This window comes from Melospiza georgiana, chromosome 5, assembly GCF_028018845.1.
Source record: "Melospiza georgiana isolate bMelGeo1 chromosome 5, bMelGeo1.pri, whole genome shotgun sequence".
In the NCBI taxonomy this organism is placed as follows: Eukaryota; Metazoa; Chordata; class Aves; order Passeriformes; family Passerellidae; genus Melospiza; species Melospiza georgiana.
Genome location: NC_080434.1, coordinates 66831146 through 66852118, shown reverse-complemented (window position 1 = coordinate 66852118; position 20973 = coordinate 66831146). Strand labels below are relative to the sequence as shown.

The 20973-nt window shown below is 45.0% G+C and overlaps 1 protein-coding gene across 1 annotated transcript in view; it reads right to left on the bottom strand.

The window, feature by feature from the left end:
- ATRN (attractin) overlaps positions 1–20973 on the bottom strand; it is a 154970-nt gene that overhangs the window by 81646 nt on the left and 52351 nt on the right. Inside the window, exons 6-16 of the mRNA XM_058024020.1 lie at positions 20511–20679; positions 19080–19170; positions 17720–17963; positions 15476–15659; positions 13056–13210; positions 8674–8758; positions 6825–7045; positions 5551–5672; positions 4898–5036; positions 2524–2705; positions 151–367 (exon numbers count right to left, since the gene is read on the bottom strand). Coding sequence (XP_057880003.1) covers positions 151–367; positions 2524–2705; positions 4898–5036; positions 5551–5672; positions 6825–7045; positions 8674–8758; positions 13056–13210; positions 15476–15659; positions 17720–17963; positions 19080–19170; positions 20511–20679 — 1809 coding nt within the window. The remainder of the gene's footprint in view (positions 1–150; positions 368–2523; positions 2706–4897; positions 5037–5550; positions 5673–6824; positions 7046–8673; positions 8759–13055; positions 13211–15475; positions 15660–17719; positions 17964–19079; positions 19171–20510; positions 20680–20973) is intronic.

Below are 20973 nucleotides of genomic sequence, written 5' to 3'. Positions count from 1 at the left end.
TTTCTATTTCCTGCATGAAATACATACACAAGACTCTTGTTCAGAAGTATTTTTCTTTGGCAAAGTCATAATGCAGCTGGTTTAAAATGTAACAAATTGCATTCTCTTTACCTTCCAGGAAATATAAATCAAGCAGACAGCTGCTGTTACCTGGCCTTTCACAGACAGTGCCGTTGACCTCATTGATACATGTTGCTGCCTTCAACCCCTGGTGGGAAGGCTCAGCTAAATATCCACAAAATCCAGCATCACTGGGTTCATCGGGAAGCCACTGGACCAGGGTGTTGGTGAAGGGGGACATGTCTTCCCAGCACCAATAGGAGACATTGATTTTCCTCAGTCCAACCCATGGAGTCAAAGTTTTGGGCTAGAAATAAAGAAGCAGGTCAAATCTAAAGTAGTGTTGCTGGACACAAAATTCATAATATAAAGATCCTATAAGACAACTATTTCTAGTGGCAATTTATTTTTGGCACACTTTCATTCTGGGGAGGAGCATTTGAGCTCTGTTGATATAATACATGGTTTTACTGCTAAAATAAGTAAACATCACCTACTTCAAACCGATTTTATGCCCTTTTATACCCTAGAGCTGCAGCTTCCAACAACAACAGGGTTACAAAGCATATCATGCTAACACCAACATATTTTATTGTTATTACTAAACATCTACACACAGTTTACTTGAAAAAGGAGCAACTGCAAAGCAGAGTCTCCCCCAGCACAGCCACCAGTGCTCCAAGCCCCAGTGTCCAACCTGGCCTTGGGCACTGCCAGGGATCCAGGGGCAGCCACAGCAAATCTGGGCACCATATGCCAGGGCCTGCCCTCACAGGGAATGATTCCCAACTCCCAAGGTCCCATCCAGCCCTGCCCTCTGGCAGTGGGAGCCATTCCCTGGCTCCTGTCCCTCTGTCCCTTGTCCCCAGTCCCTCTCCAGCTCTCCTGGAGCCCCTCCAGGCCCTGCCAGGGGCTCTGAGCTCTGCCTGGAGCCTTCCCTTCTCCAGGGGAACATTCCCAGCCCTGCCAGCCTGGCTCCAGAGCAGAGGGGCTCCAGCCCTGCAGCAGCTCCGGGGCCTCCTCTGGGCTCTCTGCAGCAGCTCCACGTCCTCCTGCTGTTGGCCCCAGGGCTGGGGCAGCTCTGCAGGTGGGCTCTCACCTGAGGGAGGGGCACAGGGACACAATTCCCACCTTGCCTTTGCCATCACCAGGGCTGGCCTCACCTGAGGGAGGGGCAAAGGGACAGAGTCCCCCCTCCCCTGCTGCCCATGCTGGGATCAGCTCAGGATACACCTTCCCACCTTATAAGCATTCTATCCTAATATCCATTAAAACAGGCTCCTAGTCTCTTTAGGCTCACTTTTCAAAGGACTCTGTAGGTGGAAAAAGAACCCTGTAAATTAACAATTCCTTTTTACACTGTGTAAAGATTTAAACACTATGAGGGAAGGGCTACCATGTGTCTTCAGGAATTGACTCTACAGTCAGCTACTGGAATATCCAGAAACACCTGGAGCTGTCAGACTCATGTATTTTTTACAGTATCCCAGGCTTGGCTTCCTCATTCTACAAAAGATTTAATGAACAATCTTGCTTAAACTGCACCCTACCTTTCCCTGGCTAAATTGACTCCCCTCTAAAACACTGTAAATGCTGAAATTCCACTTTAAAATTACAAAGGGTATCAAGGCAGGGAATGTTCGTGTTTTAACAGGGGAATATTTGTCTTAAGTACTGAAGCATGTTCTCTCTTGAAAAAAAGCAATCCTATTGCCTCCAACCTCATTTTTCCTAGAGAGAATTCTCCCCACAGTGGCCTCTGGGACCCAGGAGTTGTTATTCTGATGTGCCATCAGGCCACAGCAGCTTTCCAGGCAAATCCAGGATTTTAGAAGAGATGCACAGCATCATTCTTTGTTAGGGCTGTAGCACCACCTACACAACCTGCCCTGAACACCTCCCTTCTTCACCCAGGGACTGGAAAAAACATGTATTTCTTTCACTGATGCATGAAGAGGGAAAAATTCCAATTCACTTCTCCCTGGGGCTGACAGAAAAGCACCTGCCACTAAATGATACCCAAATAACGCCCAATAAGCCAAGCAGCTCTGTGGAGTGAGAAGGTGACATTTTAAACAGCAGCTTCTCTGAGTGCAGTAAATAACACTTTACATTAAACACCTCCAGTGCCTCAAAGGGGCTTTTATTTATCAAATATTGTGCACAGACCAGCAGAGGGCTCCTGCTGCAGTCCAGTATTCCACCCGGGAAATGCAGGTGTGATTTCAGCACAGAAAGTGATCCCTGTAAGGAACTGTGCATGTTTATGTTTATCCTTTCCATTTACATTCTCTACAATTTCAGCTCAGAAGCACCCAGAGGGGTACACTTAATTTCAAAAGAAAATCAGTTGGTTTTGGTTAAGAGGCATTTCCATTGTGTACAGAGCACACAATACTCCAGCAAGGACTTCTCCACAGCCACAGCTTTATAACGCAAGGGACGGACAAGAGAGGCACTCACTGAAGACTGAATCTTCTGCAGCTCCTTCAGAACAAATTCCACCTTCTTCTGGGTAGTGAGAGAAGCCAGTAAAGCACCGTTGGACCTACAGGACAGTTTGGCATGATCATAGTTCTCCTTGGCGTTGGTGATCCTCAGGCAGGAGTTGCCAACCAAATGCCAGTTTGTTCCGCAGATGTTTTCTGGGGGACAAGGAGGGGAAAGAAACTAAACCCAGAGACAAAGGTGACCTTCCCAACAATCAAGGTAGTGAAAAAACCATTAAAAAACATAAGCCCAGGTGGGAAAGGAGCCAGTGGCCCCCGGGCTGTGCCAGCTCTGTGGTGCCAGCAGGGCCAGGGCAGTGCCACAGCGTCCCTGTGCTGGCACTGCCAGGGCACCTCCAGTGCTGGGGCAGCTCTGGAGAGCCCTGGAGGGGCTGGAGCGTGGCCAGGGCAGGAACAGAGCTGGGAAGGGGCTGCAGAATCCCTAAGGGAGCTGGGAAGGGGCTGCACAATCCCTGAGGGAGCTGGGAAGGGGCTGCACAATCCCTGAGGGAGCTGGGAAGGGGCTGCACAATCCCTGAGGGAGCTGGGAAGGGGCTGCACAATCCCTGAGGGAGCTGGGAAGGGGCTGCACAATCCCTGAGGGAGCTGGGCAGGGGCTGCACAATCCCTGAGGGAGCTGGGAAGGGCTGCACAATCCCTGAGGGAGCTGGGCAGGGGCTGCACAATCCCTGAGGGAGCTGGGCAGGGGCTGCACAATCCCTGAGGGAGCTGGGAAGGGGCTCAGCCTGGAGCAAAGGAGGCTCAGGGGGCCCTTGTGGCTCTGCACAGCTCCTGCCAGGAGAGCACAGCTGGGGGGGTCGGGCTCTGCTCCCAGGGAGGAGGGGAAATGCCCTTAACTTGTTCCAGGAGAGGATTAGGTTGTGTAACAGGGAAAATTTCTTCCCTGGATTTGTTGCCAAGCATTGGAAGAGGCTGCCCAGGTCAGTGGTGGAGTCCCTACCCCTGGAAGTGTTCAGAAAATGAGCAGACATGACCCTTAGTGCTGTGGTTTAGGGCTATGGTGAGGCTGGGGCAGAGGCTGATGATGATGATCTTGGAGGTATTTTCCAGCCTTAATGATTCTATGACCCCTACCACTAAGAAATACTCACAGCCCCATCCCAAGGCAGTATGACTTAGAGGTGTGCTGAGAAGTGTTGATACATAATATTAGAGGAGAAGGAAATCTGTTCAGGGGAGCTGAAGTCTGACATCAGCATTCGTACGTAATCAAAGCACCTATTACAATGCTGTACAGTAAAACTGTTGTAGGAGAAAGAGGGGAAAAAACTGAATTTGTGTTTTGTTGATGTCTTAAAGACACCTACTCACCCACACTTGTCAGGGGACCTTTTGGCATGAGAGGGTTGTTGTGCTAATCCTGTCCACAGCACCAACTTCCAGGATTAATCCCTCCTTCAACTGGAGCACAACCTCACTACTGAAGAACTCCTTACACTTTGTGATTAATTATTTCCCTTGCAGAAAAAAACCTGATGGGCATTTCCAATGTGAATTCAGACTTAACAGATGGAAAAGCTCTCAGGTGTCAATTTCTCAGATGATCTTTTTACACATATGATCAGATCATCCCCTTTTCTATATCAAATAAAACAGGCTCCTAAAAGATGTTTTTCCCACTTTCAAAGATGAGATGTTTTTCTCTTCTTTAAAGTCTCCTCTTTTTTAAACTGCTGCAGACTGGCAAACACCAGACCTGGACATGTCCAGACCTACCCTGTCCTAGGGGAAGCCTTTCCACATCCACTAAAATGTCCTGTCTCATGAGTTTTCTCCCCTTTCTCTATATTTTATTACCTACAAATGTTAATCACTGAAGATCCCGTATTTCTCTCCCAGTCATTGGGATAAAAAAAAATTACTGCAAGGGAACTAATAACCAACTCCTGTAAGCTCCACTGGAAGCACTCTAATAGGAGAATTTTCCTCAAACACTTCAGGTCTTACTTGCCTCATTTGTCCAGTATGTGCCATTATGCTTTTGCACAATTTTAGTTTCTAAATTAAATAGCATGCATTATTAAATCTAATATCTTGCAGAAGCCAATTATCAACAGCTTTTATCAAATGAAAAGGGAGAGATGACATAGAGCCTAATAATTATACGAGTGATCATAGTCCTCTTCAGACAACTGGGAATGAAAAATATTCCAGCAGACCTGCTGGATTTACTACAAATTAAATGTCATACCAAAACTGATATGATTAAACAGCACTATTTGCTCCATATTAACACTATAAACTACAGATTTGGGGTTAAAACCAACAAAAATTTTTAAAAACTTGCAACAACTTTTGGAGTGGGTGAATTTGGTACTAGTACCTACCTGGCAAAGCAATGCACTCCTGATTCCTGGGTTCCCACTGACAGTTTTGATCCATGGCACAGCTTTTACAACTTGTCTTTTTGTTACAGTAATAGGCAGGATTATCCTTAGGACAATTCTCATAGATAGTAACAGGAACCTAAAATAAGTAGCACAGGTGAGACTTTTTGTGATATCCAGCCATGTGGGTTTATAACAGCCATGATTACAATACTAATATCACAGTCCAGCTCTACAAGGCAATTTATATATCCAAAAGCTGTGGAACTGGGCACAGCCTGGACTGGTTATCCAAGATATTCCCCCAAAACACTGCCTGATATGTTTTCTGTACTAAAGCTTTTACAAGAGGGCTATTTTGTTTTTTCTAGGGGAAGTCCTATTGATATCAAACCCAAAATGTGATTAATGGATAATCATATCACGGTGAAACCTCCAACTCTTCCCCTGCCCACAGCATTCCTCCTAAATTCATTGTAAAATACCATGCAAAACCCTTGGATCAAAATGAAAAAATTCAAACATGTAGCACTTTTGAGCTAGATATGCACTGGGAATAACAAAACAGGGATCATAACACTGACAGATGGAAATGTGGACATTTGCTATTCCAAAGGGTAAATTTAAACGAGGGAAGTGTTAAGAGCCATTACCTGTTCCTCTGTGCAGTTGTTGTGTGCTGGGATACACTGGTCAGAACACCACTGACAGCTGTTTGTGTTGGCTGTGCAGCTGTAGCAGTCTGTAATCTGATCACATTTTTCATTGTCTACAGCTATTAAAGAAAAAAACCTGCATGACCAAAAACAGGCATTTCCTGACAGAGCTCTAAGAACTTGATTATTTACAGCAAAAGACACAACCAAATAGCAGTGCCTGCAGATTTTCTGTTAGCAACTAAAATCAGGTACTTTCATGTATTTGAACTGATAGAAGATTGCTTTTATTTACAGCAGCAATCATTTTTAGTGCCCAAGGAGCCCTAAAACACACCACCAGAAAATAATGCACCAAGACATGGAAGCACAGGTTAATGCCCAGGGAAGTGATGCCAGAGGATATCCACAGGGACAGTGGCCATCCCCCAGCACAGGCCCATCTTCCTGCAAGCCTGGCTTTCAAGTGGAGCATTTTCATGTGAAGCTCGAACTTTTCATTCATCTTTCCAATTATTTATTGCCTGTGTTTTGTGAAAATTTACTGTGCATTGGGAGCCCAGCAAGGCAATGTCCCCTTACATCAGTTTCTATTAAATAATTAAAGGCTGCACATCTGTTACAGAATCAAGGGCTGTATAATGAATGTATCAGGATAAAGTTGTTTAAAATTATCCTAAGGGGAAACACAGGAATCAGATCTTAAAACATGAATTGATTTTATCTGCCTCTATACATAGAATCATAGAATCCCAGAATGGTTTGGGTTGGAAGGGACCTTAAAGATCATCGGGGACCAATCCCCTGCCAAAAAAACAAAGTAACTTTTCCTAAAGCAGTATCCCTGCTGCTCTTTTGAAGAGTACAGGATAACTTCATCAGATCCAGATGCCCTTCCTTGCCCCATGGTGCTCTTCAGCCAATTCTTGGCTCTCACAAAGTCAATTGTTGGAGCAAACATTTACAGAATGATGGTCCAGGCCTGGTTCTTGGCTGGTGATGCTTGTTAGGGATAGAAAAATAAGTACAAGCAGCAGGGTAGGAAAAAACTCTCATGAACAAGCAGCTTCAGGAGCAGGAGATAGAAACACTTCCACATCTCCATGACCTCTGGCCAGAGGAAGGGCTGCCAGGACACATGGAAGCCCAACCACAGCCCCCCGTGTAAAACCTGACCTTGGAATGGCACACAATTAACACAGGAGGAGTCTGGAAGGAGAAAAAGCTTGCCCACCTTCCAGAAAAGGGAACAGAAAGAAGGAGACACCTACCTGGCTTGGGAGGACAGTCTTCCAAAACCTTTTGCTGCTGCGCCAGTGTTGCCTTTTCCCAGGGGATGCAGCGGGGAGGGCGCAGAGCCCACACACACCTGACCCCGGGGCCAGCCCCCAGGCAGGACGACTCGTTGCCAAAAGCCTCACATCTCTCAGGTGTGAACTTCAGGATGTCACTCAGGAGGAGGCTGTTGAAGCCTCCAAACACATACATGGTGCTGGACAACATGGAAGCAAAGAGAGAAAAGCTCACAACTGTTTTCATGGACAGAGCACTGCTCCAGTAAACGGGATTTAAGGTCTGAGAAAGTGTTTTATTACGTGCCAGCATATATAAATCCAAATAAATAGCTCTTGGTTAAGGGAGGCACTAAAGAAAAGGTCAGACAAATTTCACTGTTTCGGAGAAGCCAGAGAGACTCAACACAGAGTCAAAGCTACTCAAGGTCATCAAACTATCTCCCCCTCCAGCCAAAACTTTGAGGGGACCTGATCAACACGATTATACATAAAATGCTGAAAAATGTGGGATCCCCTTGTAGTCCACACTGGCAAGACACAGAGGAAGGATAAAAATTGGGGAGATTCTACCACAGCATTACACCAGAGTTCAGAAACTGTGACAAAATAATTTGCTGCTGTCACTCTCTCTGCTCCTCTGTAAGAAAACCACACTTGGCGTGTCTGGTAACAACTGAGCAGAGTCAGTGTGTCAACTAAAAAACCCAAAACAACCCTCATACCAATAATTTGTATGGAGAGGAGTGGGAGATTTCAAGCCTCCTTCAGTATCCCAGCTGCACCAGAAAAAACACTAAATTTTAACAGTTACACAAAAACGTCACACAAAAATTCTCTGTGCATCTGTGTCTGTCAATGCACCTTTAAAAATATGGTGAAGAAGGGCCAAGGCAGCTGAAAAGAGTAGTTCTGCTTAAATCTTAAGTAGTTGTATTATGATTTTCATTCTATTTTAGAACTCCTATGAAATAAATTTCTCAAACTTGGTTGCACTGATCCAATAACAGCTGTTCATCTGGAAGCAGGGATATCACTACAGTCTGTAAGGCCTAACAGCCAAAATCTCACCTAAGATTTCACCCAAATACTGAACATCATGTGCCTGAGGAAGAACAGCCCCACAGGAAAAGGTGTGTAAAGTGAAACACAGACAAATTTTAAAAAGCATGAGGGAAATTCAGATTTGGAAATAAATGTTGTCAGTGCAGCTAAGAAAGAGGTGTGAAATACATTGAAATGCACAATTATTAAATAACTAAAAAATAGAAATATATATAAAAATAATGACAAAAAATCAAATTATTGAAAAAACTAAGTGAGCTGGGACAGTTTAGCCCAGTACAGAAGGGCTGATAGGAACAGCTGAATACTAAAGGCATTACAAGAGTGAATATCTGAAAACTTTCAGAGACTCACAGAATGGTTTGGGTGGGAAGGAACCTTAAATCCCACCTCTTTCCACTCCCTGTCATGGGCAGGGACACCTTCCACTAAGCCAGGCTGCTCCAAACCCCATCCAACCTGGTCTGGGACCCTTCGAGGGATGGGGCAGTCCAAAGGGGACAAGGGGGTTTGTGCCAGACCCTCAGCCTGTGCTGCAGCTCCTCATCCACTGGTGCCCATCCCCTGCAGAACACCTGTGCCCAAAGCCCCAGAACACCTGTGCCCTCACCTGTTGTACAGCACAGCAGTGCCCATTCCTACAGAACACCTGTGCCCTCACCTGTTGTAGAGCACAGCAGTGCCCATTCCTACAGAACACCTGTGCCCTCACCTGTTGTAGAGCACAGCAGTGCCCATTCCTACAGAACACCTGTGCCCTCACCTGTTGTACAGCACAGCAGAGTGCCCAAACCTGTTGACATCGTGGTGCAGAGCCGGGCGAGGCAGCACAGACCATCGATCACAGGCTGCAAGTGAAAAAAGCCATTTCAGAAATGTTTCTCTGGACAATGAAAAGACAATTCACAAAGCAGTTTCTTCCTGAGAGATCCCCAGGCACCTGAGATCCTTCAGCAAAGGCCCTGAGGGGCTGGACAGGCCCTGGCCCTGCCCTGACCAGGGCAGGAACAGAGCTGGGAAGGGGCTGCACAATCCCTGAGGGAGCTGGGCAGGGGCTGCACAATCCCTGAGGGAGCTGGGCAGGGGCTGCACAATCCCTGAGGGAGCTGGGAAGGGGCTGCACAATCCCTGAGGGAGCTGGGCAGGGGCTGCACAATCCCTGAGGGAGCTGGGAAGGGGCTGCACAATCCCTGAGGGAGCTGGGCAGGGGCTCAGCCTGGAGCAAAGGAGGCTCAGGGGGCCCTTGTGGCTCTGCACAGCTCCTGCCAGGAGGGCACAGCTGGGGGGGTTCGGGCTCTGCTCCAGGGAACAGGACAAGAAGAAACTGTTTTTTCCTCCTTTACTAGTAGGATTTTTCACCATGTAACAAATTCTGGTTTTATCTGTTTATACATGAATTATTTGTAGTTTTGCCCCAAACCAGTATCACTGAGAACAGAGGCTTATCTTTTTTTAACTTTTTCTATTGCCATTATGTTCCTAGAGGGCAGATATCCATGTTTTTAAAAATATTTTTCACTCATCATAGCTTAAAGATTTGTGGCTGTTTTTCTCTTTTAATACAATGTTAGATTATTCCATCTTTTTCTATTAGCATAAAATTTGTAAGTTCTGCTTCATTTTTCACTTGGTTTCTCAGGTAATTTTTTTCTTTGGGCAGCATGGGAAAAAAAAACAAATTAAGAAACATCTAACCCACTGAGCAAAGGAACAGAAGTAGGAAAAGTCAGTCCAATTCATAACACTTAAACTTCATAAAGGGAATGGATCACCTTGGGGGCCAATATCCCAGAGGCACTTGGATGCAATTTATGCAATTAAGACAGAAAAGTCAATCTTCTGTAAAGATCTACAGGGCCCTCAAATACTCCTAAGACTCTTTAATATGAGATAGAACCATTGAGTAGTGGTGTGACCCTCTGGAAAAAAAAAAGCCCACAAACCAAACTAGTCCATGGATAAACTGAAAGGGCAAAAAACCCCAAAGTTTTATTTTTTTACTAAATTTAATTGGAGAATTTTTGGATAAAACAACAGATGCAGAGCAATTTTGTTCAAGAACGCTGATTAAAAAAAAGAAGACAAAGATTTAGTACTTTGATAAATTGTGAATTTGGAATTTATTTTTACATGTCATTTGCTCCATCTTCAAAGAATTTAACCTAACCCAGCACCACTTCCAAGCTAAATATGACAGTTCCAATTTTTAATAGAAGACTTCAGAAAAATTGGACAGCAATTTGCAACTTTTCAGCCATCAAGTTGTGTGTTATGTGAGGCCAAGAATAATGTTTTTCTAGATCAACAGAAGGCCTGGAATATTTTGGTTTCTAAGCTTCTTTGCCATTTTTAACCAGAGATCAAATATTGGAGAAACCAAGTAATTCTGAGACTACCAAGAATCTTCTCCTTCCTGACTTAACCTAAAACTTAAAATGCTGGGATTTATGAAATACACTCTTCAAACAGAACATATCAGCTACAAAACCATCCAGCCTGTGCTTGTCATCAGAATCAGAATTTTCATGGGGTAAATAGAAAAGTTTTCGTTTCTCTTCTGTAGGGAGAAAAGATCAATTTAAAAGCAACACCTTTACCTAAGTAGCAGGTGGAGGATTAAGTGAGGCATTTTTCCACACAAAGCTGCTGCAGAGCAGGAAACTTTGACAAAGGCCAGAGAGACCAATTTTGGGGATAGGAAGAGCTAATTGGCCATTTCAGTGTGCAGAAAATAGGGAAAATACTGAGAGACAGCTCTGCCCAAGTGCCCACCCAACCCAAATGTCAACAGTCCAAAGGCTTGTCCTGAGAATGGAGAATAACATGCACACAGCTGGACTGTTATCCTGAAACCTTCCCAAACTAGGCAGCACCTGGACAATTTGAATTTAATATGCCCCAAGCTGGTCAAGTAGAGGATAAGGGACAAGAAGCAGTCAAGAATTTTTATTGCTCACCCCCAGCACACATCTCAGTGCAAGCTGTTAGCATTGCCCCACACAGAAAAAAGATTTTATGTCCTCCCAATACTCAGTGCATGTGCTCTGATTACTTGGAAATTTGAGGAGGGAAAACCAGAAAAAATTGATGATGTAAATAAAATTAGTTACTACCAAAATAAGCTTTAATGACAAAGGTTAAGGAGAAGACCTGGCTTTGAAGCATTTTTTTCAGATTGGATTTAATTCCACTTCTCCCCAGTCTTCCAACCATCACTGTGATTAATATCAATCATGATGGCTAATCATGAAGATGCAAAAAATTAGCAAACCAGGCAGAGAGTATACTATAAAAGTAGGGAATAAAGACAATTATTAAGCCTCTTCACTGAAGGCTCTTAGTATCAACTGGCCTTGCCTTGGGAACATTGAGGGTTAGATAACAGGGGAGTTATTTGGGCTTACTCCCATGGAGACCAACAGGAGCATGACCAGGGTCATTAATTGCTGCACAGATCATGCATGAAGAAGCACTGAAAAGGCATTTCTGCTGTGACACAAGTGATGGGCCACCGCCCTAATGCCTCCCTAATCACACAGGATAAGGGAAATCATGCACAATGGCTCCTGCAATGAAGAGAACAGAAGTGGCCTCATTTCTGGAAAAGAAAACAAAAAAAGCTGCTCCTTTCAGGCTGAGAATCTCTTCTCTGAGGAATGAGGGGACTCAAGAACACCTCTCACCCACCATGTGAGGTAAAACCAATACAAGCTCCCACACATGAGTGTATATCTGGTAAGAACTGGGGACGTTGACTACATCACTCATGTCATGTAGCATGTTACCTAAACCTGAACATCACTATTGGCATATTTTGTCAAATTAATGCAATTTGTGTTTTACACCTGACAGAGGGTTCAATAGGTCAGGGCAGATAGCAGAATGCAGAAAGAAAACCTATCACAGTTGCTACCAAAGTTTAAAAAAAAAAATCAAACTGTTTATGACTGCCACAGAATGACAAATTACTCTGGGCTGGATGGCACCTTAAAACAATCTCATTCCAGCTCTGAGCCATGGGCAGGAACACTTTCCACTAGACCAAGCTGCTCCAAGCCCCATCCAACCTCGTCAAATACCTCATTTTAACTCCTCAATTAAAAAAAAAATCAAAATAAGCTAAAAAAAAAATCAAAATAATGCTAGTTAGGAGCACACAAAGATTCCAGAGAGATGTAGCTAGAAATCACAGGAGGCACGATGGAATGACTGCTATAACAGAAAGCAAAAGGGCACAGGGATACCAAACCCTGATGGTCCAAGTATTCTGTTGCATTTTCCTCTCACAAATCAGGAGTGAGATCTTGGTGGACAGTCACTTGGATATTTCAGGTTTACAGGACTATTTCAGGGAAGCCACATTCAGGGCACTCTGAGAGCAAAAGGCGAATGTCAGAGTACAGAAGGGCGTTTTTCCCCAGTGTGAATTATCTGTGTATGTACCTTCTTTTATGTAATTTCACCTCTTCCTTCCTTGTTCTTCTTAAACTCAGTCTCTGGCATCCAAATCCACAAATAAATGCTGCCCTCTCCTGGCCACTGAAACTCAGCAAGTGCAACCTAATAACTTGGCTTTATGATTGAATAAAGCAGTGCACTGCACAGGTGGAGTTTCAGCAGGATCTAGTGCTTGTAACTGTCCTAAGAACTTGAATTTTTGACACATCATAGATTAAAACACAATCAAAAGATCAGAACAGACTTATGGCTGAGATAGCAGGACAGGAAACAGCCTCAAGTTGAGCCAGGGAAGATGTAGATTGGACATCAGGAAGTATTTTTTCATGCAAAGGGTTGCAAAACACTGGAATAAGCTGCTTAGGGCAGTGATGGAGTCACCATCTCTGGAAGTGTTCATAAAAACACGTGGATGTGGCACCTGAGGACATGGTTTAGTGGTAAAAATGGTGGTGTACAAACTGTTAACAAAGGAACTGCTCCTGTCTGTAATTAGAAATCACTGCCCCTCACATGCTTGGAATTCTGTAGCAAGGTTATGAGCTCCTCCAGACTGCAGATCCCTGTGCCCAGCAGCATTTGGGATAACACTCCCACCATAAACCAGCATTCTGGAGACAAACTGAGGACAGCTCCTGGGGAACAGCCAAGTGTTTGGGGGTTGTCATTATTTCTGCAAGAACTTACCGATATCATAGGCCATGAAGTCGGAAGAAAAGCACTTGGCTCCGTGGCTCATGGAGGTGTCGTTGTGAGTGTTTCCTCCAAACACCAGCATGGTCCCACTCACTATCACAGCTGTGTGCAAGTAGCGGAAAAATCGGCTGTCTTTGAGAATAGTCCTTCAGAAACAAAAATGTATCTATTAATGAGACTGCTGAGTACCTGGCAAAGGCAAAACACTCCATAAATCCAAGCTGAAGAACACTTTGAGGGCGAGGATAGTATCTAACTACTTTTCCTAATGAGCTGATTAACAATTATATTCCACATTGTTCAATTCTACCTGTAATTTCATTCTCATCTTTCCACTTGCCTTGCCAATTTATAGGAGAAATATACCTATGAGAGCCTCTTTCCAAAGCTGTGGATCTTCAAATCATCAGTTCTTTCCCTAGGGATTCCCAAGTTTTCACACTTGTCTTTTGAACATAGTCAGCCTGGGAAGACTCCAATATTTTGTAGTAACTCTGCTTTTATAGCAACACAAAGAAGTCTTTCACACTGGGCAGCACCTCTGCTCACAACTAAAATTTCTATTTTAGGAGATCTATACAGCTCCTGAAAACGAAGCCCTACAGGTTAATACCTGTACAACATGCTGGCTCATCGGAGACTAAATCATGGGAAGCACTAATCAAACTCACCACCAATCTCAACTTCCATCAGTAGGACTGATCGCACTGAACACAGAGGGTCATCTTTTGGAGGATTCTCCTACTTTTCTGAGAGGATTTGTGTTGAAAGAGGGGGGACTCTGTCCCTGTGCCCCTCCCTCAGGTGAGAGCCCACCTGCAGAGCTGCCCCAGCCCTGGGGCCAACAGCAGGAGGACGTGGAGCTGCTGCAGAGAGCCCAGAGGAGGCCCCGGAGCTGCTGCAGGGCTGGAGCCCCTCTGCTCTGGAGCCAGGCTGGCAGGGCTGGGAATGTTCCCCTGGAGAAGGGAAGGCTCCAGGCAGAGCTCAGAGCCCCTGGCAGGGCCTGCAGGGGCTCCAGGAGAGCTGCAGAGGGACTGGGGACAAGGGACAGAGGGACAGGAGCCAGGGAATGGCTCCCACTGGGAAAGGGGAGATTGGGCTGGGATCTTGGCAAGGAATTCCTGGCTGGGAGGGTGGGCAGGGGCTGGACTGGAATTCCCAGATTTGCTGGGGCTGCCCCTGGATCCCTGGAGTGTCCAAGGCCAGGTTGGACACTGGGGCTGGGAGCACCTGGGATAGCAGAAAGTGTCCCTGCCATGGCAGGGGGTGGAATCTGTTGAGTTTTAAGGTCCCTTCCACTAGGGGACATCAAGTTGAGTGTGTGGTCAACACACCTGAGGGACAGGATTTGTTCCAGAGAAGCCTGGAAGAGCTCAAGAAGAAGGCCCATGGGAAGCTCATGAGATTTAACAAGGAAGAGAGGGCCTAAATCACTCAAAAATAAAAGAAAAGAGTCAATGACACAAAAAAAAGGCAGAGATAGAGATGAAGAGACAGTCCTACACTCTCCACTTGTTCAACAGGGCTTGCCAGACTGACAAAATAAATGTGACAAAAGAAAATTGGTGCTGCAGGAGTTTGGAAGAACAATGTCACATTTCTTAAGTTTCTGCCTACTCAGCCAGATTTGTCCACTCCGTGGTTGAAGTGGAAGATCAAATTAATCCAGAGAGGAAGTGGGGTTATTTCTGTGCATACAACTGAGTGGGAAGGAGGGGGGCTGGAAATTAGTCACTCATTACCTTCCTCATCAGTACAGACTCACAAACAGATGTTGCAGAAACACAAGCTATTTTAACACCCAATAAGAGATGTAGTGACTCAAATTTTCATGTGTTAACCCAAAAGACAGTCAGGAGCCTTTAGAATCAACATTTAGAAAAACACAGAATTAAGGACAATGTATTTCATCTCTGTTGCTCCAGGCCGTGAAGTGTGGCTATAGCTTTTTAATAAAATTCACCTTTTGGCAGCAATAAATCACAGAAGATTTCAGCTTAAGAAATGAATGTTTCAAGCAGTTACAGAGCCAGAAGAAAATAGGGTTATAATAGAAATTCTTTTACAGTCTTAACTGTAGAATGGATTATCACTCGCTTGACTGCAGTAAGTGCACTAATATGCACAGGCTGTATGGCTAGCAAGAAAAAAACATCAAATATTTTTCTTTTCAGCTTGAATCAAACAATAGATTAAAATGGATTTCTTGGCTTGTTCACAGCCTTGATTATATTGATTATATCATTCTCTATTCATAAGGGGACATAAAAACAAGAGATCCAAGAGCACAGCATCTATCCTGAATTCAGGTAGATATAAACCACTGTACCCTCATCAAATACCCATTCTCTTGCTCACTACAAACAAAACTGGCAGGGCAGTAAACAGGAAAAAGAAGAACAACAACTTACCACATGCGGGAATCCACTTCATATTTGTACAAATCATCTGCCAGCCTGTACTTGTTGGCACTGAAGGCCTTGTAACCCCCGTGGATATAGATTGATCTTGTATTTGGATCATAAACACTGCTGTGACCATACCCTCCCTGCACCAGAGCTCCGCTCGTCTGCAAGATGCTCCAGGTATTTGTCACTGAAAAGCAAGTGACAAAACATGGCTCATTTCTGTCCATTAATAACTCATCAACAACATGGTGAAATAAATTGGGATTCCCCTGACTCAGATCTAGACACTGTCTCTATCACTTCACATCCAAAAATATTCCCCTTCAAAAAGTCTGTTGTCAAGGAGCATTGCCAGGTATTTTTAATTGGAGCAGAAATAGCTCTTCCACAGTAATTTTTTACATTTTGCAGACAAGATAAGTAAATGAGAAATAAAAAGTAGAGAAATAATAGATTTCATTTCAATGACATGAAAATGCCAGTACTGTGACTTGATTTTGAATGGGACTCAAGAGCACTTTTACTTTTTATATATATATAAATATATATATAAAGCCAGACAGCACTGAAGCCAAGTCTGACTGTGAAGAACACTGCAGTTAAAAACTAATATGTGATTCATGATCCTGTATCTCACTCACTAAAATAACATTGGTCTGAAGCACTTTAGACATATTATAATGGCAAGTGAAATAAAAATACCACATTACACACATCACATTACACACCAAATCTCTGTAGTAAGTGCTGAATGAAACCCTATACAAGCTTCCCAACTACAGGCCAGAGCAGGCACACCAAAGGCAAAGGAAGTGAACAGTCTGCAAGATCACAATGGCAGAAACAAATCACTGCCTGGTTCTCTCTGGATTTCTCTGAAAGGAAGAGATCTTGCTCACATGGACTCCAGAGAACCAGGCTCCAGCAGATCCTCTGGATCAGCATGACTGGAGGACAAGGACAGCAGGAGCAAAGTGCAGACAAGGTCACTATTCCTGAGAATAACCAGCACACTCTTGTTGTGAACTTCCTGTGCCTAACTACAATCCTGACATGGTCTGGCGAGCCAGCAATGTGTCTCCATTTCTGAGCTGGGTACAAGTTCAGTTTGCCTGGAAAGCCTCCTGTGCTTCTCCAGTGCTTATACTAGAACTCTCTGAATCCGAGAATCAGAGCCTGGACTACTCCAGGATATGGGGGTCAGATCCTATCAGGAATATGGGAATCCAGAAATTCAGCACCTGTTTCCCACAGCATCTGCTGCTGGGGACGTGGGTGTCAGGTTAAGCAGGTATTTGGTCTGAATTGTTACAGCCATTATTATATTTGCAGAATTAAAAAACAATTTCAGAAGCGTTTGTTTTATCAGAGGGAGAGACGAAAACTAATCTAAATTGTTCCAGAGTTGCCCTGCTTTACCTCTCAATTACAGCTTTATATCTTTGGGACCTAACACTGTGTATAAAGGTGGAGGCATGTGGCTGCCTGCTCACTGGGTTATACAAATCTGTTAGGTTCAACTCTTGTACATACAAACAGGAGGAGGAGAACACATTTGTCTGTGTTTTGCAATCTGAACACGAGTCATTTAAATAACATCCAAACCAGCTGATCCACTGGCAGGGCCTGACAGGAGGGCTGCCCGCTCTCCCTCACTCACACAGGCTGTACTCCTGCACAGGAGGGCTGCCCTCCCTCCCTTTCCCCCTCACTCCCACAGGCTGTACTCCTGAACAGGAGGGCTGCCCTCCCTCCCTTTCTCCCTCCCTCAGACAGGCTGTACTCCTGAACAGGAGGGCTGCTCTCCCTCCCTCCCTCCCTTTCCCCCTCACTCACACAGGCTGTACTCCTGCACAGTAGGGCTGCCCTCCCTCACTCCCTTTCTCCCTCCCTCAGACAGGCTGTACTCCTGCACAGGAGGGCTGCCCTTTCTCCCTCCCTTTCCCCCTCACTCCCACAGGCTATACTCCTGGACAGGAGGGCTGCCCTCCTTCCCTCCCTTTCCCCCTCACTCCCACAGGCTGTACTCCTGCACAGGAAGGCTGCCCGCCCTCCCTTTCTCCCTCCCTCAGACAGGCTGTACTCCTGCACAGGAGGGCTGCCCTTTCTCCCTCCCTTTCCCCTCACTCCCACAGGCTGTACTTCTGCACAGGAGGGCTGCCCTTTCTCCCTCCCTTTCCCCCTCACTCCCACAGGCTGCACTCCTGCACAGGAAGGCTGCCCTCCCTCCCTCTCCCCCTCACTCACGCAGGTTGTACTCCTGGACGTTGCTGATGTAGCCGTAGAGGGGGCAGTGCCCGAAGAGCACCAGCATGACGGTGCTGTTGTCCCTCAGGGTGACCACGTGTGCCGAGTGCCCCACCACGGCGTACTGCTCCTTGGCGCGGGGAGCCAGCACGGCCCAGCTCTGCCGCGGGATGTGGAACATCCACAGCTGGCTGCTCACGTTCCCCGTGGCGTCCAGCTTGCCGCCGTACATGTAGATGTTATCCTGAGAGAAGGCACAGAGGGCAGGGAGTGCAGCATTAGGAAACTGCTGTTTGGGAAGCACTGGAGCTACTGGTCTGAAATTACCTAATAAACTCCCCTGGGAAGGGACTGGGGACAAGGGATGGAGGGACAGGACACAGGGGTTGGATCCCACTGCCAGAGGGCAGGGATGGATGGGATATTGGGAGTTGGGAATTGTCCCCAGGAGGGTGTGAGGCCCTGGCACAGGTGCCCAGAGCAGCTGCAGCTGCCCCTGGATCCCTGGCAGTGCCCAAGGCCAGGTTGCACATTGGGGCTGGGAGCAGCCTGGGACAGTGGGAGGTCTCTGCCTGCAACAGGGGACTGGGACTAGATGATCTTTAAGCTCCCTTCCAACCCAAATCATTTTGTGATTCCATGATGAATTTCCATGCTTTGAGGTTCTTCAAGTGCTCTGTTTGTGAATGACAGTGAGGAGTTTTTTGAGTACTTACGATTAAGCTTTGCCCTGGCCTGCACTGTTTGAGCTTAACAACATTCCAAACCCAAAAATCAATAAAAGATCACCTCATTTCCTTTCCACAGACTTTGCTATCCTGCTCTCACAGAGTCTGCACTTACAGCAAGGCACACAAGTGAGAAAGGAGGTAAAAACTGTCAAATCCACTTGCTGTGTCAGATGCTGGAAGATTAGATTCACAAATTTACTTGCAGATCAAGTAACAAAAATCCGTAATCCCCCAGCACTGCTTTGGTGTCTTGGACAACAGAGCTCATAAAAATATTCATGTGATCTACATAAAAGGCAGCTGGGGAACTCCAGCAAACTCAGCCTCAGGCATTCTTGTCAGCACAGACAGCAAGAAGGAAATAATGGACTCATTGGCCTCAAAAAGTCATCTTCAAAATCTCTGGAAAAAGGGCAAAGAAGAAGCACACAGGCAGAGACACTGCAAACTTCCTAGGAGAGCCACCCAAGGATTCCCTGGAGCACAAGGGCACAGCCTGGGCTGAGCAGGGACAAGTCTCTGAAGGAGGAACACTTCTCCCAAAGCAAGGCTGACGTGGGATAAGGAGAGCGAAGCAGGAGAAAAGAAGGGAAATCAGCTGGGAAGTGAGTCTGGAGCACTGAACTTACCTTGTGCAACGCCAGTGAATGACCATATCTCATCTCTACTGAGTTCACAGAGCTGTTCAGTGGAAGCCACTCTTCAGAAATGAGATCATACCTGTATAATTAAAACTGAATTACTTTCCAAGGAATAGGTATTAACGCTGAGAATATGATTGTTTGTCCTTTCTAAGATTTGGAGAAAATTATTTACCAATATAGTATGTTAGATATAATTATTTACTGAAATAAATCCTGCCATGATTTCAGCATGCACAAAGCTCATACAAACTACTTATGGGTTAAAAAAAAACAGTTGAACCTGCTCTGTTACTCAACATCCATAGGTTGATCTCCTTTGCCCTGTTTTCTTTTCCATATAAACCCAAGAGTTAGCTGTGACAACCCACACCACCTCTCCCTCAAAAAAGTAGGAAAACTTTACACTAAACTTAGGTAATTTGCAACTATTTGATTAGAAAAACTCTGCCAGCACTTAAAAAGCACTATTTAATTATGTCTTTGCTATTCATGCTTAAAATAACATAAACCCTCTGCCCTGAAAATGGCTTGTGGCTTTTCATTTAAAATAAGGCACTATATTTGCCAAGCTAAGGGCCTTGTGAGATAAAATCATCTCTGAGAAAGCATTCAACAAAGTCATAGGGTATCCTATTAAAAAACAAGGTGTGACTTTGGAGGAGTAAATTGTGGGTGCAACTAGCAACTGCTCTACATTTAAATGTGTGTTTTCAGCTCCTCTTCCCCTATAAGAACTATTACCTCCGGATGTGAGTGCAGAATACACAGCTCTCACTTAGGTCCATCAAAGTAAGGTACACGAGTATCTCTGGAAAAAAGTCCAGCTTTTGTCTAGATCTGCCCTAATACAATACAAAAGCTGGGGTTTTTTAAATGGACTATTTCCATGAAGTACATTATTATTACTTTATATTTTAGTTACTGTTACATCTCCTCAAACAATTGCATAAATGCCCTCATCCTAATGCCACTCCCTGTTTGGTGTCCCATCCACTGTGGATAACCATCCAGAGTCATCAGTAGGTGTTAATTAAGGAGCCAAAAACTCAAGTGACACAAACACAACATAGAGAAGGGCTAAAAAACACTGAAGCAAAATTACCCTCTTTGAATATGAGGCTAGATATAATTTAAGAGCTGGCCCAGAAATATACAGAGAATAGTTAAATGCTGACAGACACAGATGAATCAAAAGCTCCCTGAACATCAGGAACCTTATGCTTTTCTTTTCCAAAATTAGCACCCCTTAGCAAGATTTTCCCCCATCTCAAACATGAGCCTGAGTTTTTATTATGGCTGTTTTCCCTCAGAGATGAAGCACAGACCAAAGCAAAGCACGTCAGGTGGCATTTCCTAAAAATAACTCTCAAATCTAAGTTCCTATCTTTAGTTTTTATTATCTGGGTTTATACTCACGCTAAAACCTTCTGAGAGTCAGAATGATTGAAGACATAGCCTCCAACAATCCACATTTTATTGTCATGGATGACGGCTTTGTGAGATGCTCTGGCAAGTTTTGGAAGAGTGTATTCTTCCCGTTCCCAAAACGACTGGTTTGCAGGAACAGGAACTGAACAGCCAGGACCTGGGAAAAGAAGGTTTAAAAATGGGTTTTTTCCAAAGCATGTATTTCAGCTGCAGGTCAAACTCCTGCTAGTGCTGTAGCTGGTTGCATTTAACATGGGACTAATTCTTACATATCAGTAGGTCTTGGCAAAGCAAATATCTGTGTTCAGGCCAGATCACTGCCAAGTTGGAATGGCTGATCAGCTCAGCTGGACATGAGAATGAGACACTTCACATGCTCAAACAGTTAAGCTATGGCAACCAGGTTCAAATTTGCTTCAGGGGCATAGGAATGAGACTCGAAGGGATGCCT